The 27,949-nt window shown below is 43.8% G+C and overlaps 1 protein-coding gene across 3 annotated transcripts; it reads left to right on the top strand.

The window, feature by feature from the left end:
- The first annotated feature begins 20 nt into the window (after positions 1–20).
- On the top strand, positions 21–27,949 carry Slc4a1ap (solute carrier family 4 member 1 adaptor protein). 3 transcript variants are annotated; one of them, XM_039111909.2, is made up of 14 exons: positions 21–949; positions 1,613–1,808; positions 4,174–4,296; positions 7,136–7,196; positions 7,568–7,707; positions 9,433–9,593; positions 10,224–10,293; positions 11,265–11,451; positions 15,603–15,714; positions 19,040–19,277; positions 21,243–21,320; positions 23,035–23,102; positions 25,059–25,128; positions 27,648–27,949. In XM_039111909.2, the coding sequence occupies exons 1-14, from the start codon at positions 287–289 to the stop codon at positions 27,695–27,697; spliced, it is 2,217 nt and encodes a 738-aa protein (XP_038967837.1). In that variant the 5' UTR covers positions 21–286; the 3' UTR covers positions 27,698–27,949. The 3 variants fall into 3 exon arrangements, with proteins under 3 accessions (XP_038967837.1, XP_038967838.1, NP_001100179.2); XM_039111910.2 differs by having other exon boundaries at positions 249–949; positions 23,038–23,102; NM_001106709.2 differs by lacking the exon at positions 21,243–21,320 and having other exon boundaries at positions 287–949.

Raw genomic sequence — 27,949 nt, 5'->3', positions numbered from 1 at the left:
CCCAAGCGCCCTCTGCCACAGGAAGTTATTACTATCCGGTTGCAACGCCTAAAAATGTCCGTGTTCTGCACAGCACTCCTAGAGCTCCTCCCCCCTTTCTGGTATTGTCACTCCCTAGTGCTATTCACAACTTTAAAGTTCTGTGAGTTTTGAAAGGGGAACTCCAACGTTGCAATCCAGAGAAACGTCAGGGACCTGAGAAGGAGGAGGAGACGTGAGCAGGAACATGGGGGGCGAGGGGTAGGGGTTTCCGAGGGACACATTTTGAGATTGCACCCGTCTGAGGATGGCTGATGCTACCTCTCAGTTAGAAGCGCCAGCACCTCAGGATGTTAGTAGCGAGTTTAAGAAGCCTGTTTTGCCGGTGCCTCCCGCAGTGCGGAGTAAGGCTCCGGCCTCCAGTCCATCAGTTCCTGAAGATGTGAAGAAGGAATGTAGCACGGCGCAGCTAGACTCTGGATGTGGGGAGCCCGAGGTCTCGCCACCGCAGCCGGACAGCGAGGAGACTGGGGGTCCACCGGTGGAACAGCTCCGCTCTCCGAGGGTAGCTCCTGCTTCTGGCGGTCCGACCCGGGCTCCCCCGTACCAAGAGCCATCGTGGGGCAGCCCAGCCACGGCCCCTTACAGTCTCGAAACCCTGAAGGGTGGCACCATCCTTGGTACACGCACCTTGAAAGACACGAGCTACTGCCTTTTCGGGAGGCTTGCTAGCTGTGACATATGCCTGGAGCATCCTTCCGTGTCTCGGTACCATGCTGTACTACAGCACCGGGGGTCGGATCCCAGCGGAGACTCTGAGGATCAGGGGCAGGGCTTTTATCTCTATGATCTGGGAAGTACCCACGGCACTTTCCTCAACAAAACTCGCATCCCACCCCGCACTTACTGTAGAGTCCATGTCGGGCACGTTATTCGCTTTGGAGGCAGCACTCGGCTCTTTATCCTTCAGGTAGGTAGAAAAATCTAAAATAAAAATCGTGGGCTCTTGCTCTCTCTTGCTCTTCTTCTCGTGCCCTCTTTGTCCCTGTCCCTTCTCTCCCCATCTTCCCCTTTCCCCCCACGTGCCCATGGCCGGCCTTTCCTCTCTTCTTCTTCTCTTCTCTCATTAAACCTTTCCACATTGAAAAAAAAATCTTGGGACTTCACTGTGCTGGGATTCTGAGTTTCTTTAAGGTTTAGTTGAGAAAAAAAGATTCTTCTAGTAACCATTGACAAAAGCATAGGGGCCCAGTCCGGAGCCACAGATCTGCATAACTGCAGTGTCTCAGAAAGTAATTTCTCCACTTTTTTTTTTTCCGGAGCTGAGGACCAAACCCAGGGCCTTGCGCTTGCTAGGCAAACGCTCTACCACTGAGCTAAATCCCCAACCCTCCTTTTTTTTTTTTTTTAACATTTGTTTACTTATTTTATGTATATGAGTGTTTTCATGCACACCAGAAGAGGGCATTAGATCCCATTACAGATGGTTGTGAGCCACCATGGGGTTGCTGGGAATTGAACTCAGGACCTCTGCAAGAAAAGCCAGTGCTCTTAACCTCTGAGCCATCTCTCCAGCCCCAATTTCTCCACTTCTTAATCCACATACGTATATACTTTTTCCTTGATTCATTAGGGACCAGAGGAAGACCGAGAGGCAGAATCTGAATTAACAGTAACACAGTTGAAGGAACTTCGCAAACAGCAGCAGGCGTTATTGGAGAAGAAGATGTTAGGTGAAGATTCAGATGAAGAAGATGAAGCAGATACCACTGCAGGGAAGAGAAATACAAGTGGTCAAGATGAGGAGATGGGTTGCACGTGGGGAATGGGTAAGAAACTGGTATTGGAAGTTCTGAGCTCATTCCTGGTGGCATCCTCAAATGCTTTTGCTCACACAGCTCAAGAAGGGGTAAACATAGTTCGAAAGCCCAGGTCACTAACTTCAAAGGTATAAAACTTTGAATTATGGGTATTATACACACACTCTTTCTCACCATGTAATCTGCATATTGCTTTCATCATTTACACACACACACACACACACACACACACAGAGTTCTGAGTACATGGAAAATTGATATCATTCCTTTGGCTGAGAAATCAGAATTTGATATTTCACCTCTTAGGCTATTTTCACAAAGTACAAAAAAATCCAAGAGGTTATTGTATAGCCCCGTATTTTGGATGATAGGTATTCAGGTCTATGAAAGGATAGTTGGGGGAAGGGGCTGGAGAGATGGCTCAGTAGTTAAGAGCACTGACTGTTCTTCCAGAGGTCCTGAGTTCAAATCCCAGAACTATAATGTGATCTGATGCCCTCTTCTGGCATAGGTGTACATAGAGATAGAGTACTCATATGCATAAAATATAGCTTTAAAAGATAGTTGGGGCTAATAAGGCATCACGATGCAGGACTTTAACCTCAGCACAATCTCTGTTAGTTTCAAGCCAGCATGATCTACATATTGAATTTCAGGACTTGAACTACTTTAGAGACCCTGACTCAAAAAACAAACAGAATGAGTGAAAGAAAGAAGTTGTGGCCTGATGAGATTGCTCAACAGGTAAAAGTCTGTGCTGCTGATCGTGATGACCTGAGTTTGACCCCCGGGAGGCACATGGTGGAAGAAGACAACGGATTCCCACAGGCCTCCTTGACCTCCATGTGCACTGTGGCACTTGTATGTGTGAGGTCTATAGATGTTAAGATAGAACAAATGCAAAAATACTTCTGCTAAGTGTCAAGAATAAGCCGGAAACTATTAGCACTCTAGAGCTAGTGTGAGAAAATGAATCAGACACCGGGAACTCAGTTAGACATATGCTGCTCAATATGGTAGCTGTTATCTGCATATCTAGTGTGGCTTATCCAAAGGCATGCTTCTAAGTGCAAACTACAGGGGCTGGAGAGATGGCTCAGTGGTTAAGAGCACCGACTGCTCTAACAGAGGTCCTAAGTTCAAATCCCAGCAACCACATGGTGGCTCACAAACATCTGTAATGAGATCTGATGCCCTCTTCTGGTGTGTCTGAAGATGGATATAGTGTACTCATATACATAAAATAAATAAATAAATCTAAGTGCAAACTACACCCAGGATTTCAAAGACAATGAAAAAAATACTGCCATAGTTTTGTAATGACTATTATGGTAAGATGACCTTTTTAAAGTAGCTAATAGGAAACTCAGAATCATACTCATAACACATATTTCTGTTGGACAACACTAATTTAGATCTCTTGGAAACTATAAATTAACTTTTGGGTGTTTGTTTTAGGGGGCATGGCGTGTACGTAGAGGTCAGAAGGCAACTGCAGGAGTCATTTTTCTCCTTTTACTTTGTGAGTCCGAGGGGTCAAAAGCAGGTTGTCAAGCTTGGCAGCAGGAACCTTTACCTGATGTCCCACTTTATATATTTTTAAATAAGAGCTTCAAGCTACAGCCATGGTGGTGGTGGCAGTACATGACTTTAGTCTCAGCGCTGGAGAGGCAGAGGCAGGCAGATCTTTGTGAGTTCGAGGCCAGCCTGGTCTATAGAGCAAGTTCCAGGACAGCCAAAGCTACAGAGAAACCCTGTCTCGGAAAAAAAAGAAGAGAGAAGAAAAGAGTTTCAAACTAGAACTTGAAGGAAAGGAAAAGCAGTCCAGATAAATCTGCACACCGACATTGGTGTTGAGGGCAGAGACTGTTGGTTTTAAGGGAGCATTGTGTTGGCCAGTCTGTTTGGCAGATTGGGGAATTACTAATAATCAATATTGGAATCAATAAGACCTGAGTAAGAGAGAACGAAACCAGGCTAGAGAGCTCAGTGGTTTTTCAGAGAGTTGTGAGTCAGTGTCTTCGAAGTGATGAGAAGGAGAAAAAGTCACGGAAACAAGCCTTGTCTGTTACACAGCGTAGACTCATCATGGTGACTTTGTGATTGTTCCAACTCATGCCCTTACGGATTTGTCTTTTAATCACTTTCAAATGCGGATAAATAAGTGTGTGTGTTTCTTGAAACATTGTTTTTATGTAGTCAGGCAACCCTCCTGCCTCAGCCTCCTGAGTACTGATTACAGGTGTGTGTTACAGGTGTGTGTGGCTGTGCCAGCGTATCTAACTATATCCTTACTCGGCCTAGAAGGCTCACGAATGTCATTCACATGCCCCTGTCTTATATTGGTTTTCTTGTGTCTCCATGTGTCCTGCAGGAGAAGATGCTGTAGAGGATGAGGCCGAGGAGAACCCCATTGCCTTGGAGTTTCAGCAGGACCGGGAGGCGTTTTATATAAAGGATCCGAAGAAGGCTCTTCAAGGCTTCTTTGACAGAGAAGGTATGTGAGTAAGTGTGGTTCTGGCTGTGAGAGTAAAATGTGCTCACAGCACTGCTGCTTCCTAAAGCTTTGAGGTTTGCCTAACACTCGTAAGTAATATATTTTGTCTGCTGTCTTCCTTTCAGTTCTTGCCCTTGGATGAGTCTCAGTCACTTTTCTTTGGCTCTGTTTATAGTTTTCGTGGGCTGCTGAAGCTCAGACCCTGGGTGTGTGCTAGGAGAGCGCTTTCTCTACCACTGCGAGAGAGAGCTCTGTCACCAGTCCCAGGTTTATGTTGACAATAATAAGATTCTTGCTTGTCTGTCTTTCTGTCTTAAATACTTTCTCCTAGCTTAACACATTATTCTCAAAAGAGCTGGGATTTAATGGTAGGGAAATGAAACAAAGCCTTAGAGCTTATTATTCCTAATTCACATGGTCTTTCATAATCAGTACCTTTAATATATGTGTTCTAGAAAACCTTAGGTGCAGTTCTCAAGAACACCATCTACTTCCTTTGAGACAAGGTCAAAGCTCATTGTCTGGAGCTCACTAATGGCACTAGACTGGCTGGCCACTGAGCCCCAGGAGTCCTCTTGTCTCTGCCTCCCCAGGGCTGGGGTTGCAGGCATGTGCCACCATGCCTAGCTTTTTTACCTGGTTTCTAGGACATAAACTGGGATGCTTATGTTCTCTGGGTAAGGGCTTCTCCTACTGAGCCATCCCCTGCAGCCCCTGGTCTTTTACAATTAGTGCAGATTTTACCTTCTTGCGATTAGAAATGTTCTCAGGGAAAATTGCTTCAGTAGATGTACTCTGAGAGAGTGTTGATGCATATTTATGTATTTATGTTTTATATATACATTTACACATATGTAGTTATTCACAGGGCTTTTGCAGGGACTAGTTCCAAGATGCTTTGCTGTAGATACCAAGATCTGAGGATGCTTAAGTTTCTATATCAGGTAGCATAATATTTTCATATAAACTGCATGTAGCCTCCCATATGCTTAAAATATACTCTAGATTATTTACAATACCCAGTATAATGTAAATCTATGCACATGGTCATTATACTGTCCGAAAAAAGTGTACATGTTCAAAGCAAACAGTTCTTTTTTTTTTTTTATGTAATTGGTTGAATATCAATAGGGAAGAAAATCCGATCTGTCTGTCTGTCTTTCTGTCTACTTCTATATGTACACATACATACCTGGAAGTATATATGAACTAATTGCTTTCAACATATGATATTTATTATTCTAGTCAGCCACGGTAGCTGATACCTGCTGTTCCATCACTTTAGCGAGTGGAAGCAAGAAGATCAGCAGTTTAAGTCATGCTTTGCTTGTCTCCATAGGGTGTTCAAGACCAGCCTGGGCTCCATGAAGTCCTATCTCCAGCAACAACAACAAAATGAGTATTTATGCTTGTAAAAACTAACTGTAGATGAAAGTATGAAAGTTGAGGCTAGTCAGTAAGGTGCCCATTATACACAGCAGGAGGATGAGAGTTCGGATCTCTAGAACCTACACGAAAAGCCTGGGTATGGTAGCATATGCCTACAGCCCAGTGCTTGGGAGAGAGAGACAAGGATTCTTGGAGTTTATTGGTCAGCCAGCCCTGGTGAATCGATGGGCTCTTGGTTCAGTGAGCGATTTTAAGGTAGAGAATGACTGAAGAAGATATCTAGTCTTCACAAACATGCTTGCGTGTGTGTGTGTGTGTGTGTGTGTGTGTGTGTGTGTGTGCGCGTGTGCGTGCGCACGCACAATTGCATAAATAAAAGTATGTATGGAGAGATGATTGGTTTGTTTTCATTGTGCTGGGATCAAATCCAGGACCTTGCTCATGATAGGCAAGTATCTGTCACTAAGCAACAACCTGTAATCCCCTCCCTTGGAGACCAGGTAGGCCTTGTAGATATGATCTTCTTGCCTCAATTTCTGAATGCCTAGTATTATAAGCTGTGTATATAAGTATACACAGCCAAGATTGTATTTTGAGGACTGGGGTTGAACATAGTACATATATGTATTTCAAGCAACCACTCTGCTACTGAGGTATATCCTAACGCTAACTAACACTCTGTCTCTGTCTCTTTCTCTCTTAAGTGATAGGGTCTCAAACTTTTACTGTAACTCAGGCTGGCCTTGAACTTGCATCTCCCTTCTGAGTGCTGGGATTATAAGTATGAGCTACCATTCCGATTCTAACCCTTTATTTTTTTCTTTTCTTTTTTAATTGGGGGTCTAGAGTCAGATGGGTAGTCTCTATATAGTAAGGGAATTTGTTGTTATGACTTAACAGTTTGTAGTCCAACTAGCCCAACAATGGGCAGCTGTCGATGGGAAGCCCAAGGATTTAGTAGTTGCTCAGTCCCACGAGGCTAGTTGTTTCAGCTGGTCTTCTGTATGAGCTGGAATCCTGAAGAAGTAGGTGCCAACAGATGTGCTGGCAAGTAAGTGCAAGCAGGTGACAGAAGTGGCTACAGAGTGTAAGCCATTACGGGCTGTTGTAGCCAGTACAGGGGTGTAGATTTTGTTTTTCATTAAGGGTTCATTAAGTTGCCTAGGCTGGTCTTAAATTCATCCTGTAGCTCAGCAGGCCTTGAACTTGAGGTTTTCCTGCCACACCTCCTGAGCAGGAGGGATTAAGTCTGTGCCATCAGGCCCTGCTGAGTTGATTGGATTTGAAATTATTTTCTTCTACGTCACATTCATTCTAGTCTTATCTCCAGGTGATGATCCCCGGCAGTGTTCACTGTGATAGTAAAACTTGATATTTGACTTGCCACAGTTCTCCTTGCTGTATCAACTAGTAAGTTTTAGATCTGGCTGAAATTGTCCTTTTCCTTCAGGAGAAGAGTTGGAATATGAATTTGATGAGCAGGGACATAGCACTTGGCTCTGCAGGGTGAGGTAAGTTCTTTTTGTCTTAGCTGTTTTTCCAGACAGGGTCTTGTTTTGTGGCAACTTTTGCCTACTAAGTCCTGGGTTCATGGGCTCTTTGCTAATGTCTATGTCTGAACGTAGGCGATTCAAGTTAACATATGGTTGCAGAGAATAGCCCAAGAGTGACTTTGCTCTGCCCTTTAGCCTAGTTCCAGGTTTGGGCCTTGATAGCTCCATTGTACTGGGAGCTGGGGTGAAATGAATAAAAGTGGAAGGAAATGACTTGAAGTCTAGCCGAGGTCAGACAGAACGAGGTCCCTGAGAGCATGAGATGCCGTCATCATGGGCACTCGGGATGGCTGTTTTCATGAGAGTCAGAGCCCCTGTAACCAATGCAGGTTACCGGTAGATGATTCAACTGGGAAACAGCTGGTGGCTGAGGCCATTCACTCAGGAAAGAAAAAAGAAGCAATGATACAGTGCTCACTGGAAGCTTGTCGGATCCTTGATACCTTGGGCTTGCTACGGCAGGAAGCAGGTCAGTATGGAAAAACCTTTTTTCTTTTAAAAAACAAAGAAGGAACATGTAATGCAAAAGGTGCACAATCTCTCTACATAGATAATGTGCAAGTTGTACAGAACTTTCCGAAGTAGAGAGAAGCATTCCCTCTCAACATCCTAAGACAGTTGTTCATATTGTCTTAAGACATTTTCTGTACGTAGGTGAGTGTACATTTAAAACTTAACACTAAAACTGGGTCTGGGGGCACACCTTTAATCCCAGCACTCAGGAGGCAGAGGCAGGCAGATCTCTGAGAGTTTGAGGCCAGCCTGGTCTACAGAGCAAGTTCTAGGACAGCCAGGGCTACACAAAGAGAAACCCTATCTCAAAAACAGAAACAAGGGGGGTTGGGGATTTAGCTCAGTGGTAGAGCGCTTGCCTAGCGAGCACAAGGCCCTGGGTTCGGTCCCCAGCTCCGAAAAAAGAAAAAAAAAAAAAAACAGAAACAAGGGGCTGGGGATTTAGCTCAGTGGTAGAGCGCTTACCTAGGAAGCGCAAGGCCCTGGGTTCGGTCCCCAGCTCCGAAAAAAAGAACCAAAAAAAAAAAAAAAAACAGAAACAAAAAACCCCTAAAAACCCTGGCTCCTGAGCCAGACACAGTGGTGCAGGTCTGTAGTAGGCAAAGCAGACATAGGATAGTTGTGATTCAAAGTCATCCTGGTCATGTTTCATGGTTTATTTCTTATGTTTGGTGGTCTTTTTCTTATTATCATCTTACCATTTTATCGACTGATTTCTTTTTGTTTGTTCGTTTTTGTCTTTTTGAGCAGGGTTTCTCTGTGTAGCCCTGGCTGTCCTGGAACTTGCTCTGTAGACCAGGCTGTCCTTTGCCTATGGAGTGCTGGGATTAAAGGCAACCAGCATGCCCAGCTTTATTTTCACTGTTTATTGTAACATAAAACAGGCTGTCATTTAGTAATATTAGGTGTATTATGTAATCATCACTGCCCAGCTCAGAACTTTTCGTTACCCCTGGTACAGTGGTAGCCTGTGAGCATTAATTCCTTTCTCCTTCCTGCGTTCTGTTTCTGTCTCTGGTTTCTTTTCTTTATAATGCGTATGGAGATCAGAGGTTGGTGTTGGTGTTCTTCAGTCAGTCCTAACCACATCTTATTGAGTCCTGAGCCCTAGGTATGCTTAGCTGACCAGCTTGCTCTGAGGATGTCTCTGTTTTCTGTGTCGGGGGAATGACAGTGGGCTCACTGCCCAGCATTTGCAGTAGGCACTGAGGATCTGAGCCTGGGCCTCACATTTGTGAGACAAGTACTTTATGTACTAAGCCATCTTGTCAGCACAGAACTTGACTACTTTAGGTTCCTTGTATAAGCGGCATGATAGGTGCCCTCTTAGGTGCGACTCATTTCCCTCTCCTCTCCTTTGTTTTCTTTTCTTATTTTCTTTTTCTTCTTCTATTTTTGAGACAAAGTCTTGTGTATCCCAGGCTGGCCTCAATCTTGTTATAAAGCCAAGAATAGCTTTGAACTCCCAATCCTCCTACCTTTACCTCCCAGTGCTGGATTATAGATTTGTTCCCTTACACCTAGTTAGCCAGTGGCCTACTGCATACTACTATATCTGCGCATACACACCGTCACCTGAGCTGCATCCCCAGCCTCCCTCCTCCCTCCCCTTCTCTTTCTCAATCTCTAAACCAACCAAACAAACAAACAAAACCTTCCTTATGAATTGTTTTATTTTTAGTATCTCGGAAAAGGAAAGCCAAGAACTGGGAAGATGAGGATTTTTATGACAGTGATGATGATACATTCCTCGATCGGACCGGCCTGGTCGAGAAGAAGCGCTTGAACCGGATGAAGAAGGCTGGCAAGATTGATGAGAAGCCAGAAACTTTTGAGTCACTGGCAAGTTGTTCACTGAAGTAGCTACTTTTATGTCATTATAACTTTTAAAAACAACATAGAAATCTAATATTGAGTTACAATTTTTGTGGTCTAAATTTAATGGTAAGAAAATGACTAGTTTTATTCAGGTTGGTGGAAAAAAGAGTTTACTCATTGCCATTCACTTTCCTCCAGGTTTGTATTGATCTGTTAATGAACATTCTTTTGATATGGCATTACTCCCCAGATCCCCAAAAAGAAAAGAAAACGTCCCAAGTTTGGGTGTTCACAGTGAAGTGGTGTTAGGCCCGGCGTTTGAGATGTGGGAAGAGCAGCATCGCCGTGGTCTGGGATGGCACAGCCGTTCAGGAACTTGCTCTAAGCTGTCATGCGTTAACACTGTATTTAGCAGTATTCCTGGCTGCAGACATTCAACATCTACCAGTAACTATTCAGTCACTCGTTCTATCCGAGTTTTTTAATTCTAAAATTAGTTCTGCTAGAATAAAGTAAACAAGTGAAATATCAACTCCATCCAGAGCCAACTTAGAAGGACTTCTGAATCAGTCATCGTAAAACCTGTAACATATTGACAATGGGAAGGTGTTGGGAAGGAAAACACTTGCTGACCCTGTCGATTTGGCATTATAGGTTGCAAAACTAAATGATGCCGAAAGGGAACTCTCTGAGATTTCTGAAAGGCTCAAGGCATCAAGCAAAGGTGAGGCTCTTAGCCAATAGTGATTGAGCACCTGTCACACATACCTGTCACATGTATGTACTGCATCATGTTAGGCACTGGGAAAATGCTGGCTTTGGAGGTACTTTAAGGAGCAATATAGCTTTTTATTTTATGTATGTCTTTAAAAATATTTATTTATTTATTTATTTTTATACTCCAGGTTTTATTCCCCTCCTGGTCCACATCCCCCCCCCCCCGCCCCAGGGTTCCACATTCCATACCTCCTCCCCACTCCCCTGCACTGGTTCTCTCCACAAAGATGCCCCCTCCCCCCTACCAGACCTCTAAACCCCCTGGGGCCTCCAGTCTCTTGAGGGTTAGGTGCATCTTTGACTGAACCCTGACCCTGCAGTCCTCTGCTGTATGTGTTGGAGGCCTCACCTGAACTGGTGTAACTGCCTGGTTGGTGGTCCAGTGTCTGAGGATCTCAGGGGTCCAGGTTAATTGAGACTGCCGGTCCTCCTACAGGGTTGCCCTCCTCCTCACCTCCAGCTTTTCCCTAATTCATCAGAGGAGGCAGCAGCTTATGAGTGTTTTGCCTACATACAAATATCAATGCATGTCTGGTACTCATGGAGGCCAGAAGAGGGCGTTGGATCCCCTGGAACTGGAGTTAGAGAAGGATGTGAGCTGCCAGATGGATGCTGGGAACTGAACCCAGACTCTGCAAGAGCAGCCAGTGCTGAGCCATTTCGTCTCCCACAGTGTAACATTGTGAAGCTAGAAAAGTATTTTTAAAAATGTTTGGTTTAATTTCTTTTATTTGATAGTTGACAGGAATGAAGCTTAAATCACCTCCTAGGCCTCCCCCAGTTGGGACTTTGGTTCATTCCTAGTGTCAGTGCTGACAGCTGCTCAACTTCTCATTTGGGAGCCCTTTGTGGATAGTTCGACTGAGTTTAAAGGTATCCGGGCCATCTTTCTAAACACGTCTTATTCCTTTTGGACAGTTCAGTCAGAATCATCGTCTCAGGATTCTTTAGATGCGTTCATGTCAGAAATGAAATCAGGGAGCACGTTAGATGGGGTGTCCCGGAAGAAACTTCATCTGAGGACTTTTGAACTACGGAAAGAACAACAGAGACTGAAAGGGTTAATAAAACTTGTAAAGCCAGCAGAGATCCCAGAACTAAAGAAGTAAGTACAAGTGGTTCTAGTTGAAGAGAGTTAGACAGTGTCTCACGTAGCCTGGCCTGGCCTGGAGCAGGGCACCATAGCCTAGGGTGACCTTGCACGTCTTATGTGTGTGTGCAGTTTCACGTGTTGAGATCAGGGGTCAGCTTTTGGTTGTGGGTTTTTTCTTTCCTTATCTGGGCTCTGAGATTAGACTCAGACTTGCAGTTGGTGGCAAGCATCTTTACCCACTGAGCCATCTCTTTAGCCTAATGTTGAACTCTTACAGAGAACTTTAGTAAAATTTTTATTCTTTGAGAATTTCATATAATGTATTTTGATCATATTCAACCTCTCTCCTCCCCTCAACTAAATGTTTGCCCAGAGGGCTATGTGTATGATTAAAAACAACTACATCCTGCTTGTACTTCTCAGCTATGGATGTGCCACCATGTTCAGTCTTATTTATCTTTGTATTTAATAATTACAGGATTATTTTATTTTGTGGGTTTTTTTAGTGCTAAGGGTCGACCACAATCTTGACACATAGTAAGTACATGCTGTACCACTGAGCCATACTCCTTGTGCAGACAGCCTTTAAGAACAAAAGGACAGGGGTTGGGGATTTAGCTCAGTGGTAGAGCGCTTGCCTAGGAAGCAAGGCCCTGGGTTCGGTCCCCAGCTCCGAAAAAAAGAACCAAAAAAAAAAGAACAAAAGGACAGGGCTGGAGAGATGGCTCAGTGGTAAAAGCACTGACTGCTTGTCCAGAAGTTTTTAGTTCAATTCCTAGCAACCACATGGTGGCTCACATCTCAATGGATCCAGTGCCCTCTCCTGGTGTGCCTGAAGACAGCAACAGTGTACTCATACATTTAAAAAAAAAAAAAAAAAAAAAGAGGGTTGGGGATTTAGCTCAGTGTAGAGCTCTTGCCTAGCAGGTGCAAGGCCCTGGGTTTGGTCCCCAGCTCCAAAAAAAAAAAAAAAAAGAAAAGAAAAAAAAAGATAAAAGGACTATTTGTGAACTATAGATTATTAGAGGATTTTTCCATGGATATTATATGGATTCTAGATTAATTGGAATGCTATGAGGTTTTTTTAAGCACTTAAAAATAATTTTTATTTTTTAACAGTTTCATAAGCATATCTGTATATAATGTATTTTTTTAAAATTATCTTTAATCTTTTTTTATAGTCCAGTCATTATCCCCCCTCCAGGCCCACCCTCCAATAGTTTCTCACCATGTTCCTTGTCTCCTATCTCTAAGATGATGTCCCCACACAACCCCATACTCCACCAGGCCTCCCCATTCCCTGGGGCCTCAAGTTTCTGAAGGGTTAGGTGCATCTTCTCTCATTGAGGCCAGACCAGGCAGTCCTCTGCTGTCTATCTTTCTGCAGAGCAAACTTCTTTTAAAAGCAACGTGCACAAAAGACTCATACCTCCAGTTTATAAAAACTTATGCAAGGTAATAGATAATCAGCCACAAAAAAAAAAAAAAAAAAAGAAACATGCCCACAAAGACCTGGGCATGGTGGCGCGTGCCTGTAATCCCGGCATTTGGGAGGTAGAGGCAGGATGGTTAGTAGTTCATAGCCATCTTCTGCTATGTGGCAAGTTGAAAACAAGTAGGGCCGCACTTGGCGATGAGTGTGTGTGCTTAGCCAGAGGTAGGTGGGTCTCTCTGAGTTTCAGGCTGGCCAAGGTTACACAGTGGCACCCTGTCTAAAAACAAGCAACCCCCCCACAACCAGAGCAAGGAAAGGAAGAAAAAAGCCAGTGATATATATAGTTCAGTGGGAGTGCTTACCTGCTGTGAATAGACTCTGTGTTCAGTTCCCAGTACTGCAAAAAAAAGGAAGAAGGAAAAGAAATGTAGATTTATTTATTTAGGTTTTGTTTTGTTTTGTTTTTGAGACAAGGTGTCACTAAGTAGCCTTGGCTGGACTAGAACTCACTATGTAGATTAGGTTAGCTTCAGACTCAGAAATCTGTCCGCCTCTGTGGCGTGAGTGCTAGGAGTGAGGTGTGTACAGCCACACCTGGCCTATTTCTAGACTCTTGTCTTTTACATATTTAGAAGATGATTAACAAATATGATCAATCACATGAATGCTTATCAAGAGCAAAATTAAATATAGACCATACAATAGAATACCATATAGCTATTAAGATAAGGAAGCAATTATTTTTGCAAGTTGTGGAATCATTATCAAAATATAGTAAGTCGCAAAAGCTATATTAACTGTAGAACAGTGTAATATACGTGTAGAGGAAGAATGCGTAGGTAAGGAGGTCATAGCTTATGTATGTGTGTCTATACATGTATATATATAGATGTCTGTTTACTCAAGCTCATTGCAAACACACTTTGAGGTGAGGGTTTGTCTACAAGTGATTTACTCAGAGATTACTCTCAGCCACTTAAGAGAAATCATACTGAAGTAGAGGAAGGAACAGGGAACAAGTTGGGCAAAGATGTGCTTTCAAGAATTATAGTGTACCACAGATGTCCTAGAAGCCAGGGGCTTGGACTTTACCCTCCTGCACACCAACATTGACCCTAGGCTTTGGGAACCCAAGCAGTTCTAAGAAAGGTGTAGACATGGACCTTGGTGTACAATACTGTAGTAGCTGGAATGAGCGGGTTCCCAATGGCATCTGCTATTCTGTCTCTGGAAATATTTATAAAAGCTGAGTGAGTTGTTTCTGGGGAAAGGAACTGGGTGACTGGAGGACAACCGTTAGAGAGAGACTGGACAGTATATAAATTCTTTATATTTTCTTCGTCAGTGTGTGAGTAAACTTGCACCAAGGAGAATCTTGCACCAAGTAGCCATGGTGTTTTAGGTCTAGAATTACGGTTATGTGGTGACCGTTTTAGCTTTCACAGTTTGAGTTGTTTAATAAGCAACTAGAAAACCACATTAATAGTTGTATTGCAGTCTGGACATGGTGCACACCTGTAATCCTCACATGAGGGAAACTGGCCAGGAGGCTCTCAAGTTTGAGGCCACTTGTACTAGAATACTAAGTTTCAAGCTAGCCTGGACTACAGAGCGAGACCGTGTCTTATGACCTGACAGGTATGCATGGTGGCTCATGCCTGTGATCTCAGCATTGGGCGGGTGGTTGAGAAGCTGTACTGTGCAGTATAATACCCTATAATATTAAGCAGTATATACTATTAAAATTTTTTTAAGTAAAGTTTTAAAAATTCAGTTCTTCAAGATAATAGCCACCTTTCAAGTACTCAGTACCCAAATGTGGCTGATATTTAATCACGTGGGTAATTCAATATAGACATTATTACAAGTTTTCCATCGCTGCATAAAGTTCCATTGTACAGAGCTGCTTTAGGGTGTCAGTGAGCGTGTGGTGTGCCCCTCCTTCCTAGGAAACCTGTAGCTCCTCTGTAAGAGCATCTGGATGTTAAGATGGGTTATGTGCCAGGCGGTGGTGGTGCACACATTTAATCCCAGCACTGGGGAGAGGGAGGCATGTGGATCTTGCATTTGAGACCAGGCTTCTCTACAGTGTGAGTTCCAGGACAGCCAGGACTACAGAGAGAAACCAACCCTGTCTCCAAAAACCTAACAAAGGTGGGCTATACGTGTATTTTCCTTCTCCTGTGACTGTTGTCACTGTAGTCACCACCTGATAAATGCAAAGCCCTGTGCCATGTTGGGAATTAAGGGCTGAGGGAGCCGAGTCACTGTCCTCTGGAGGCTATGCCGCCCTCTTTCTTGTTTATGTCTGGATAGTCATCTCGTGATCATGTCTGTTTTCTCAGAAGTGTCCTTGTCAGTTTCGTGGTATTTTTTTTTTTTTCTTTTCTTTTTTTCGGAGCTGGGGACCGAACCCAGGGCCTTGTGCTTGCTAGGCAAGCGCTCTACCACTGAGCTAAATCCCCAACCCTCGTGGTATTTTTAAAGCTGCTCCTTATTGAGTGCTGCAGGGTGAGGTGTAGTATAATGTGTGTGGGGGGGTCAGAGGTCAACTTTGTGGAGTTTCTTCTCTCCTTCACCTTTCTGTGGGCTTGGGGGTTGAACAGGTTCTCAAACCTGACTGCCAAGTGCTTTTACCCACTGAGCCATCTCTCCAGCCCAGTTCCATGGCATGTAAGGTAAAACCTTAAACTTAACTAGAATAACCATTTATAATTGTTCTTCCTAGAACTGAACTTCAGACTACAAATGCAGAAAACAAAACTAAGAAACTTGCACTGCCTCTCTTTGGTGCCATGAAAGGAGGAAGCAAATTCAAATTAAAAACTGGAACAGTAGGGGTGAGTTGTGAGTGTGTGGAACTCAGTCCTTGAGCTGTCCCTGAACTAGATTTTCTGTCTTATTACCTGGTTATGTGGGAAAGGGCTGATGGATTAGCATCTCTCTCTCTCTAAAAATATGTATATTATTTATATGAGTACCCTGTAACTGTCTTCAGACACACCAGCAGAGGGCATCAGATCTTATTACAGATGGTGGTGAGCCACCATGTGATTACTGGGATTTGAACTTAGGACCTCTGGAAAAGCAGTCAGTGCTCTTAACCACTGAGCCATCTCTCTAGTCCCACATGAGCATCTCTTGCTGAGAAGTAGTGAACTGGACTGCAGAGATGACTTAGGTATTGCTCCCAAGTATGAGGACCAGAGTTCAGATCCTAGTACCCTATGTAAAGTGAAGCGTGGCCCTGTGCTGACTGTGACCCCAGCACTGAGGGGTGCTAAGGCAGGATTGCCGGGGTTGGCTGACTGACAGCCTAGCTGGGCTGCAGGTCAGTAAAGACACTGCCTTAAAGGAGTGAGGTGGGGAGTGATAGGGGACAGCTGAGGCCCTCCTGGCCTTTGTGCACATAGACATGCGCATGGACACAAACGAGTAGGGTAATTGATTTATGCCGGTCAACCTGAAAGGAACTTGTATAATTTATTTTTACTGGTTTATTCAGTTTTTTTTCTTTTTTCTTTCTTTCTTTTTCTTTCCCTCTTCCTTCCTCCCTCCCCTTCCTCCTTCCCTCCCTCCCCTCCCTCCCTCCCTCTCTCCCTCCCTCCCTCCCTCCCCCCATCCCCTCTGTCTCAACACAGTCTCACTATGTAGTCCCAGCGGTCCTGGAGGTGGTTTAATGTTTCTAATGTGTGTTATATTTAGGAATGAAGTGCCTATGTTGATATTTTTCCTCATGCTTATTTTGCTTACTGCTGGAATATTGTTTTTCCTTAGTTAAATAGTAGTTCTCTGAGAATTCTGTACATTGTGTTTTGATGATATTCATTTCCCCCTCCAAATTCTCCCAGGTCTGTGCCTCTGTCCGACCCACCCAACTCTGTGACCTAGCTTTTCTCCTTTTGTCTCCTCCTCCTACTCCTTCTCCTCCTCTTCCCCTTCTTCTTCCCCTTCTCTTCCTCTCCTTCCTCCTCTTCCCCTTCCTTTCACCTTCTTTTCTTCTTCTTCCTCTTTCTCTTCATCCTATTCCTTTTCCTCCTCTTCTCCCTTCTCTTCCTCTTTGTCCTCCTCCTTCCTCCTCCTTCTTTTCTTCTTGTTTTCGTTTCATTGGATTGTTTTGTTTTTAAGATAGGGTTTCTTTATGTAGCCTTGGCTATGGACCAAGCTGGCCTCAGACTCAGAGATCTGCCTACCTTTGCCTCCTAGTACTGGGATTAAAGGTGTATGCCACCGCCACCCAGCACCTCTTTCTTTTTTTAACCGTCGAACCTAATTTATGCTGCCCATATATTCTTGGATATGTGTCTTACTGGGGCATAGACACACAGAGTGTGCACTCTTAGAGAGAACCAACTCTCCCACTCCTGGTGTCCATCATTTGCCATTAGCTGTTCAGCTAGGGATAGAACTTTGTACTTTCCTTCCTTTTCCCTGACTAAGGCTATAGCCTTATCTTACTGACACGTTTTCTCACTTGAGGCTCCCTTCCTCCTCTCCACTGACTCTAGCTTATGTCAAGTTGACTAAAATTAGTAGCCTAGTGACATAACTCTAAACGATTCAGCTTGCAGTGCCTTGCAGGCTTTATTTTCTCATAGTTCTAGACTTTAGAGTTCAAGATCAAGATGCTGGCATAGTTGGTATCGTGTGCCTTACAGATGGCTGCCCTTTCATAGTGTCAGGTATACCGGCTTAGGGCCCAGGGTTTCTCAGCCATTTAACTAAGTACATTGTAACTTAATTACTCAAAAGACCTTATCTCAGATGAGATGACATTCCAAGAGATCTTAGGAATTGGGACTTCACATGTGGATATATAGGGGTGTACATAAATCAGGGATAGCATTGCATATCTGTCATCAACATACCGGGGAGGCTGAGACAGGGACTTAGGTTCTGGGCCAGCCTGAGCTACAGGGCCAAACTGTCTGAAAGCACACAACAGAACACCTGAGATGGAAAGACCTTGAATTGTGATGGACTGTCATCTGATGCCAGAGGCCTGAAGTTCCAGTCACACATGTGACTGACTTAAAGTTATGGAGAGGGTTTAAATAGAGGAAAAATGGTTTCTTAAAAGGCTTTTTAATGCTGGGCAGTGGTGGCAGATGCCCTTAATCCCAGCACTCGGGGGCAGAAACAGGTAGATCTCTGTGAGTTTGAGGCCAGCCTGGACTACAGAGTGAGTTCCAGGACAGCAAAGGCTACACAGAGAAACCCTGTGTTGTTCTGGTCTGCAGGCATACATGCAGGCAGAATGCTGTATACATAATAAATAAATCTTTTTTTTTTTTTTTTTTTTTTTTTGGTTCTTTTTTTCCGGAGCTGGGGACCGAACCCAGGGCCTTGCGCTTCCTAGGCAAGCGCTCTACCACTGAGCTAAATCCCCAACCCCATAAATAAATCTTTTAAAAGGGCTTTTTAAAAAAGATTACTTAACTTAATTTTATATTTAAAAAATATTAAGGGACTAGCTAGTAGCCCAGGGCTATAATCTCTACTTGGGAGGCAGAGGCAGGAGGATCACTCCAAACTCGAAGTCAACCTAGTCTACACAGTGAGTTTCAGGCCTGCCAGCACTATATAGTAAGATCTTGTTTCAGAATATCCAGAGGGTCAAGGGAAGGCAGTAAAAATGATTTCTTTTTTGAAAACATATATTTGATTTACTTCCCTGATGATTTTGTAATACATCCAAGTCCTTTGATAGCAACGGTATGACAGGATTGGATCCTGCTGCTGTCACTCACCTGCAGTAATGTTCTGTTTCCCTACAAGGTGCTTCAATGTAAATTAAATATAAGTGTTTTATATTTAATAACCCTGAAACCCTGTGTGTAGCACCGAAGCTGGAACACAGCCTGTGTCTGCTAGGCAAGCAGGCCGCTGCTGATCTGTATACCCAGTGCTGTGTTCATAGTGGCGTTGCAGATCCAGCTTAGGTTCTTATAAATGCTCTCTAGTAATCTGTGGCCTAGAAATGCTGAAAACACTTGCTAAGATGTACAGATGGACAGAATTTCCTTTGGAGGTCACACTTCTAGCGGACTTCTGTGGGGCTTATTAACCTGGAGAGGCTGCACTGTATAGCTTGACCTCCCAGAGGAGATTTGTCCCTGATTACCATCATGCAGAACTTCCGTGTGTGGTTTGTTTCCCTTGTAGAAGTTGCCACCCAAGCGTCCTGAACTCCCTCCAGCTTTAATGCAAATGAAGGATGAACCTGAAGTAGAGGAGGAGGAGGAAGAGGAAGAGGAGGAGAAAGCAAAGGAGGAGCATGAAGAAGGAGTGGAGGACGGAGGTGTCAGGCTGTCTCAGGGGCCGGAGCCAGAGCCGGAAGCAGCCGGGGAGCACCCGGGTGCTCCCCCAGAGCCCTCGTGCTCCAAGGAGACAAAGAGCCATGGTAGTGTCTTTCCCCTGCGCTGGCTCGTCAGGCAGTGGTGTTCAGAGTTAAAATCACAGAGCATTTGTTGTCACGGAGTATCAGAGTGCGTGCTGTGAAAATTGCAGGGTTTTCTCTTTCTAGCCTGAAGTCCAATTAGGCAACCGTTGGTGGTGGACAGCGTAGGCGGCACCATAGCACCTTTAGGTGTCTCTCGCGTGTTGGTCTGTGTTGGTTCATGCTTGCTGTGGCTAGATGGGACTGTCAGTCGCGTCCCTCCTTGTCAGTTCACACAGTTCTTTCTGGTGCTGTGGAAGCTAACCACAGGAGCGAGGCTTCTGGGTGGATTTAGCTGCAGCCGTCCAGTCTCGTGTCCTAAGTTGCAGTGTCTTTAGCAATAGGGACTTATCTTCAACCTCTGGGAGTCGGTGGAGGGCAGTGGCAATAGCTAAAATTGTTTGTGGAGTCACTTGGACATCCCTGACCATCCACTTGGGTGAGAGTTCCTAGTGCCCAGGGCTGGGATTTTTGTTAGGTAGTGTATAGTCTTCTGAGAATTGTTGTCAGCAACAATTTGTATTTAAAAACACAGGTTTTAAAACTTGGTTTAAAACCTTAGAGCTTGGGGACTGGAGAGATGACTTAGGGGTCCATAGCACTGACTGCTCTTCCAGAGGACCTAGGTTCAATTCCCAGCACCCACATGGCAACTCACAACTATCTGTAACTCCAGTTCCAGGGGATCTGAACCCTCATACAGACACATGCAGGCGAAACACCAGTGCACATAAGATTAAAACAAAAACCAAATAAATAAACAAAAACCCAAAACAAAACAAAAATAAATCTTTTTTTTTTTCTTTCTTTTTTTTGGAGCTGGGGACCGAACCCAGGGCCTTGCGCTTGCTAGGCAAGCGCTCTACCGCTGAGCTAAATCCCCAACCCCAACAAAAATAAATCTTAAAGGTTAAATAATTAGTAAATCCATAGTAGATGAAGGATTATTCTATATCTCTGGCCTCTGTCTTATTTCTTTGTAACATAGAATCATATTCTATGTAAATGAATTCTGAATCATATTTAGAATCTATAGCCTGTTTTTCCCTATGTCCTAAAAATATTTTTAATTTTTAAAATTAGTTTATTATCTATGATTTATGATTACGTGACTACTGTGGCGTACATGTGGAGGTCAGAGGACCGAGGGAGCTGGATCTCTGCTCCCAGCATCACAGATTGTGGGGTGTCACACTCATGTCGTCAGGCTCTGTGGGTGGCATGTGCCTTCACCTGCTGAACCTTCTTACTGGCTTTGTGAATCAGATAAGGAATAATAAAAATAATACTTTTATAATATGATTTTCTTTTACTAAGGATCATAGTGGTTCACTATATGCGTATGTCATGATTAAATTACTTTCTACATTTTAAACAAGTATTTAATTTTAAAGTTTAATTGAAAATTGTTGAATCACCTTCATTGCGTGTGTGCCGTATGCACCTGTGGAGATGAGAGGAGGCCCTCAGGAGGCACGGCTCCTGCCACATGAGTCTGGACATGGAACTCGGGCACCCGTCAGGTTAGGCAGCAAGTGTCTTCACTTGCTAAGCCATCTCATTGGCCCTATTAATTTTTGTTATTGTAAAAGTGTGACTAGTAAATCTTGATACTTAATTCTGGTATCTCTTAAATATATATTCCTTGAAGTTCAAGAAATTTATAAGTTGGGAGGTAGATATGTATGTTTTTAAGATTTTTTGTTGTAAGAGTCACCATTAAGTTTTACTTGGAAGTTTTTTAAAGGGGAACTTTAGTGGTTCTTCTAGTCTTTCGGGGGCTCCTTTACTGAAGACTTTAAGGTGAATCGAACCGCTGGAGTCTAGCTGAATGGCATAGAAGTGTGTAGCTGCTCTTCTTGTCTCTGCTCTTTTGGACTCCACCATGAATTAATTAACAACAGTCTGTCCTGACACTGCTTTTTACAGAAAAGCACAGCCACATGGAGCAGAGTAAAGGTTATCAAGAGATGGGCAAAATAATGCCATCACGTGAGGATCCTTCAGGTAAGTAGGAGAGCTGATTCTAGTGCTTCTTCACAGACAGGCGCTACCTGGTTTTATAGGGAGGAGGTGGGAGGCAGAACAGAAAATGGCACACAGATGCTAGGGATGTACTGTGGATTGTGTCTATATGCAGGTGACTGCAACAGTGTCCAGAGGTTTGTCTTCCCCATAACGTGCCTATTTCTCTATGCCTAGCCTATTTCCTGGGGCTCCCATCTGTCCTACAAAGCATTCAGTGTCTCACGCCTCTGTCTGACCAGACAGAAGAAGCCTCTCCAGTGTTATATCTCTCAGTCCTTGTGTCCTACCATGGAAATGATTTAAACCTGTAGTAATAAATCAGTCGATAGGTGGGTTGACACTTAGAAAGGCTGCTTTCTCTGGCTTTGCCTGTCAGAGGTAAACTGTGGGATAGTAAAAGCAGCCTCATCATAGTTTAGCCTATAGCCTAGCTTTGTATTTAAAAATTGAAAGATATCAGTGAAAGGAAATTTCTTGTGAGTGTTGTGCGAGTGAAATAAACACCCGTTTTCTTTTTAAAATTACATGTGTGTCTGTGTGTGGTTGAATATATGTGTGTGAATGCTGCTGTTCTCACAGACCAGAGGTGCCAGATCCCTCCAGAGCTGCAGTTACAGATGGTTGTGAGCCATTTGATGTGGGTGCTGAGAAGTAAACTCAAGTCCATGTAAGATTAGTATGTGCTTTAACTGCTGAGACATCTCTCCAGCCCCTACGTTTTTCAAATGTATGTGTATGTGTGTCTGTGGTTTCATGCCTCATGTATGCAGGTGCCTGCAGAGACCAGAGGTGGCATCGGGTTCCCTGGAGCTGGATTATAGGTGGTTGTTAGTTGTTTGACATGTGCTGGGAAAAAAAAAAAAGAGAGAGAGACATGTGCTGGGAACCAAGCTGTCCTCTGGAAGAGCAGCAAGCACTTTAAACAACAACAGCAACAACAACAACAATAGCGACAACAACAACAAGTGCTGCTGCTGCTGCTGCTGCTGCTTCTTCTTCTTCTTCTTCTTCTTCTTCTTCTTCTTCTTCTTCTTCTTCTTCTTCTTCTTCTTCTTCTTCTTCTTCTTCTCCTTCTCCTTCTCCTTCTCCTTCTCCTTCTCCTTCTCCTTCTCCTCCTCCTTCTCCTCCTCCTCTTCCTCCTCCTCCTCCTATTTAGTTAGTTAGTTTGTTTGTTTATTATATATGAGTACACTATAGCTGTCTTCAGACACACCAGAAGAGGGCATCAGATCTCATTACAGATGGTTGTGAGCCACCATGTGGGTGCTAGATTGAACGCAGGACCTCTGGAAGAGCAGTCAGTGATTTTAACCACTGAGCCTTCTCTCCAGCCCTAACTATTTCTTCTTAGTATACATTTTTTTTACGAAGATTAGTTTGTTTTTGGTATGTGTGGGGGGGTATATATATGTTGGTATGTGTACATGAGGACCAGTGCCTGTGGAATCCAGAGGTGTTGGATCCTCTGGAGCTGGATCTGTGGGGAGGTGGGAGCTCTATCAGTGTGTGTTGGCTGCAAGTGTGCTTAACCACTGAGCTAGCTCCCCTAACCTTCCTGTACGTCTTGCAGTTGTAGACAGTCAGTTACTGAGGTGTCTATGACTTCAATTACAGTACCGTCTTGGGGTGGGGGTTTAATTTTATATTATGTTTACTTCTGATAACAGCTATATCTATCCTCTCCCCCTTAAAGCAGCACCAGAGAATGAATGTAAAAAAGACAGAGATGAGTTGAAGAAAAAGAAATCTGGGCCAGGGAAAGTAAGTACTTCACTTTTCTAAAAACACATTTACTGTGGTGGGTCTTTGTCTATTGAGACTGTCTTAGAGTTTCCAGCAGCATTAGCTCCTTGGAGAAATCTGGGCTCATCTACCGTACAGACTACCTCTTATTAATTTATTGTTTTTTCATATCTTGTATGTGATGCAGAGAAATCTGAGTAACATGTTCTTATCTCCCTCCTTTTGTGACAAAATCTCCATTGTAATTTTAATTTTTAAACCTATCATGGAAATCATATTATTATATCAAGAGCTTCCTACTCACTAGCTCCTCAGAGAGGGACAGTTGTGTCCTGTCTCTGGACCATCCTGGGGTAACCAGCTCACAAGGGGACTCGCAGAGCTCACCGTGCGGTTGTGCTAGCAGCTGTGACTCCTCACAGCGAAAGGATAGCGGGGCCAACCATCTGCAACCATGTGCAAGGCTCAGAGAGCCCCATCCCTGTAGAGACACAAGATGTGCTGGTTTCCCTAGCAGCCAGTGTGGCAAGTGTTGCTATATGGAGAAGCTCATTCATGGACTCAAAACCAAGACTTTATTGAGGGTGTATCATGTAAGGCCCTCCCTGCCCAACATGTGTCCATTTTCCATACTGGCAAGAGGAGGATGAGCACATTCAGTGCACCATGGAGACAGTGAGCCACCCATGTCTGTTAGACCCAAGTCTCCCTCTAAACCCAGACTGCAGTCCAGCCAAAGGCCAGCCTTGTCAACTGCCTCTGCACAAGGGATAGCAACAGGCTCGCCCGGCCGGCTGTCTGCTGCACCAGGTCAAAGACAAACGCCAGCTCTCTCTTACCACTCCTTGTATTTCTCTTTCCTTTTCAGGTAGGGGTGTGTGTGTGTGTGTGTGTGTGTGTGTGTGTGTGTGTGTGTGAGTGATTGTTTGTTTTTGGCAGGGACTTTCGTTGTAGTGCAGGAGTGCCTCATACCCCTTCTGCCTCAGCTGGCCAGATGTTAACACCACTTTAAAGGGTCTTGTACTGGCTTGGTTGGTGAGGTGCTTGTGGGCAAGTGTGAGGACCCAGGTTTGAATTCTCAGGGTATGTCTTCAGTCCCAGCACTGAGGACGCAGACAGGCCAACCAGCCTAGCAGATCAGTGAACTCCAGGCTCAGTGCGGAATCGCCTGTCAAAGAGGGATGGAGGTGGTTTAGTACAGACACTTGCTGTCAAGACTCACAACTTGAGTTTGATCCTGGCTCATATGGTGAAAGGAGAGAACTGTCTCTGGTTAGTTGATCTCTGACCTCCACATATGCCCCAGGGCATGCACACTCAAAAGCCAAAAGCACAAATTGATATAATTTTAAAAGGTAAAAAAAAAAAAGAGAGAGAGAGCCAGGTGTGGTGACACACACCTTTAGTCCTAACGTTCAGAAGGCAGAGGCAGGCGGATCTGTATGAGTTCCAGGACAGCCTGGTCTACAGAGCAAGTTACAGACAGGCTACACAGAGAAACTCTGTCTGGAAAAAACAAAAAGTAAGCAAACAAATAGGTAGGAAGATAAATAAATAAGTAACTAATGGGGCATATGCGCACACGTTTCTAATCCTGGAACCTGGGAGGCAGAGGCAGGTGGATGGCTGTGGCTGTGAGGCTGGCCTGGTGTATGTAATGTGTTCTGGCCAACTGGGGCTTCGTAGACTTTGTCTCAAAATAAACTGTGGAGAGCAATTGAGGAGGACATGTGACGCTGACCTGGCTTTATAGGAATCAGGGCTATTCATAGACTCTGTTCTCTCTTAGTTTTATTTACTGGCAGGCTGGAGACAATAATTCTTACAGCTAAAAGTTTTTAGAGTCAGACCAGATGGGACAGACTTGTAATCCCAGGTAGGATGGTCACAGATCCCCAGGGTCCCCTGAGCCACTTAGTGACACTGATTTAGCAGCTACTCTTGTGGGTAAAGCAGTGTATTTCTTCTTTGCAGTTTCCACCCATACTTTCTTCCAAATATCCTGAGGATGACCCAGACTACTGCGTATGGGTCCCACCTGAAGGTACAGTGTTTATTTTTCCTTCCTTTAAGACGTATGTGTATGCGTATATGAGTGCCTACAGGTATGGCGTATGCAGCATGTGTGCCTGTTGCCCGTGGAAGACAGAAGAGGGCATTAGACTTCCTGGCACTGGACCAGTGGTGGTTGTGAGCAGCCATGTAGGTGCTGGGGACTGAGCAAGTTCTCGTAACCTCCGAGCCATCTCTGGGTCCTGCTTACAGTAAGTAGACGATATATGTAAGGAAGTTACCCTTTGATGGCATTGAAGGATGTAAGGAGACACATCGAGTGAGTAGAATTGGTGCACCCTGCGTAGATCCTCACTTAAACAACTTTTAAAAAGTTATAACGGCTTAGCGTGTGGTTCAGTTGGTAGAGCACTTGCCTAGCATTCCCAGAGCCCTGGGTTTACTTCCCAGCCCCGCATAAGCCAGGTGTGGGGCGGAGGCCTGTGATCCCAGCCTTCAGGAGTAGAGGTAGGATGGTCAGAAGTTCAAGGTTATTTTTTACTACATAGCAAGTTTGAGGCTAGCCTGAACTACACGAGACCCTACTTCAAAAATATGTAAATAAATATGTAAAAATAATATTTGGTTTGAACACTAACTGAATATTGATGATAGAAATTATTGTTGACTCTTTTAAGGTCTGAGGGATGTTGAATGATGGCTTTTGGAAAATGTCCTTATGTTCTGGACATGTTCACAGATGTGATGATATCTGAGAGTTACCTTTAAATGTTCTGGTGGTAGAGAATAGTAGATTCTCAGATGTCGATAACAGATAGAGAGGATTAGCCACATTTTATTAACCACTAAAACCGGGCGAGGGGTGCGTGGGTCTTTATAGTTTTCTGCCTATTTTTACAAGAATTTATGTTATTAACTAAAGGAAAAAATTACATTCTGACTCATCTAATCATTTTTCATCTAAAGATAATGGAATATTATCAGCTTATTAATTATTAACTCAATGCATTATATAAAATGCCTATACAAAAGATATTTCAGGGGGCTGGGGATTTAGCTCAGTGGTAGAGCGCTTACCTAGGAAGCACAAGGCCCTGGGTTCGGTCCCCAGCTCCGAAAAAAAGAACCAAAAAAAAAAAAAAAAAAAAAAGATATTTCAGTACCTTTTCTACACAAATGGAGGTTTCTTCCACTCATTTGTTATTAGAACAATTATTTCCTTTTTTTCATTGACATCGTAGTTGGTTTTTATCATGTGCGTGCGCGCGTGCATTCGTGTGTGTGTGTGTGTGTGTGTGTGTGTGTGTGTGTGTGTTCGTACACGTACGCCATGGCATACATTTGGAACTCAGAGGGCAATGTGCAGCCATCGATTCTGTTTGTTCACTGTGTAGCTCTGAGACTTTGCAGACTTGGCAGCAAGTGGCTTTACCCACTAAGCTATCTCACTGACTCCTTGTTTCGTTTTCTTGGTTGTTTTTTATTTTTATTACTCATTGTTGTGTGTATATGATGCACAAGTATGACAGAGATGGGGGACTATGTGTTCTGTGGTGAACATTTGGAAGTTGAGGCAGGAGGATTATAAATCCAAAGCCAGCCTGTTCAGACAGGTATATGGCACTGTGTCTGCCTAAATGGTACTGTAGTTCTTTTAGGACAGACTTTGTTATTTAAATAGTTGCCTCATTGGCTATTTGCTGTGTTTCTAGTCTTTTGCTGTTCATTACAAACAACTGTGTAATAAGTAACATACTAGATGAATTAAGCCAGTTTCAGAAAGACAAATACTGCATGTTTTCTCTAGATATAAATCATATGTGTATATAGGACTTGAAGCTGTCCAGAGGAACGAAGAGGCCAGCGGGCAGGGAGAGAGGGAGGTTAGCGGGGTATGAGGGATATGCTCAAAGCAAATTATATAGTCCCATGAAAAGTCCTGTTTAGTGGAATAAATCAATAAATGAATAAATGCTGAAATTGAGAAGGTTAAAGATTACTGGACAAACAAGGACACAATGTGCACTAGGTGTAGAGCGACATCTGTGGGAAGATGGTGACGTTACACTGCTCAAACGCACACGTGCCCAGACCTGCACTCTAAGGATGCCGTGCAAGCTCTGTGCCAGTGCACACTCGTGTAAGAGGTGATGACCTCCGCACGGGCCAATCATATGTTGCTTTTCTTGGTGGATGGTGTTTCTAAGATACTAATAACTATTGCAACTTTATTTATCTACTAATAAATGTTGAGTGAAAAGAAACTATATTGTGAAATTATGCCCAAAAAGTAAATTTTCAGAACAGAGTGTTGGGGCACACGCCCTTCATCCCAGTGTTTGGGAAGCAGAGGCTGGCGAGGCAGTACAGGGAAATCCTGTTGTGAAAATCCAGAAAGTTTTTTAAAAATTATTATTATGATTTTTAGATAAATGTTCTGTCATAAAAGAAACTGCCTTGTTTTGCTTTTGACCTACTGATATCTGAATATTTTTTTCTTCTTGACTTTGGAAAAGTAAATACATTTCTTTTTCTTTTCTTTTGCTGTAGGTCAAAGTGGAGATGGCAGAACGCATCTTAATGACAAGTATGGCTATTGATTGGTTCAGAGTCCCAGAGGAAGACCTTGTGGGCCACAGGATGTCTGGGAGAAGGCATCAAGTCTGACCCGGGAAGTTCAGACGGCCATTTGTAAAATCTGGTGACTGGCTTTTTCTTCTGTACCCCTGACTTCCTAAACTCACCTGCCCATTGGATTCTCCTGGATTTCAGTGTTTATATTTAAGTGTCTGTGTATATATGTAAAAAAGAACCATGCACACTGAGAATAAAGTAAGAGACATGACCCATGA

The sequence above is a fragment of the Rattus norvegicus genome, chromosome 6 (genome assembly GCF_036323735.1).
Source record: "Rattus norvegicus strain BN/NHsdMcwi chromosome 6, GRCr8, whole genome shotgun sequence".
NCBI lineage: Eukaryota > Metazoa > Chordata > Mammalia > Rodentia > Muridae > Rattus > Rattus norvegicus.
The sequence above is the reverse complement of the archived record's forward strand: the minus strand, read 5'-3'. Positions and strand labels throughout refer to the sequence as shown.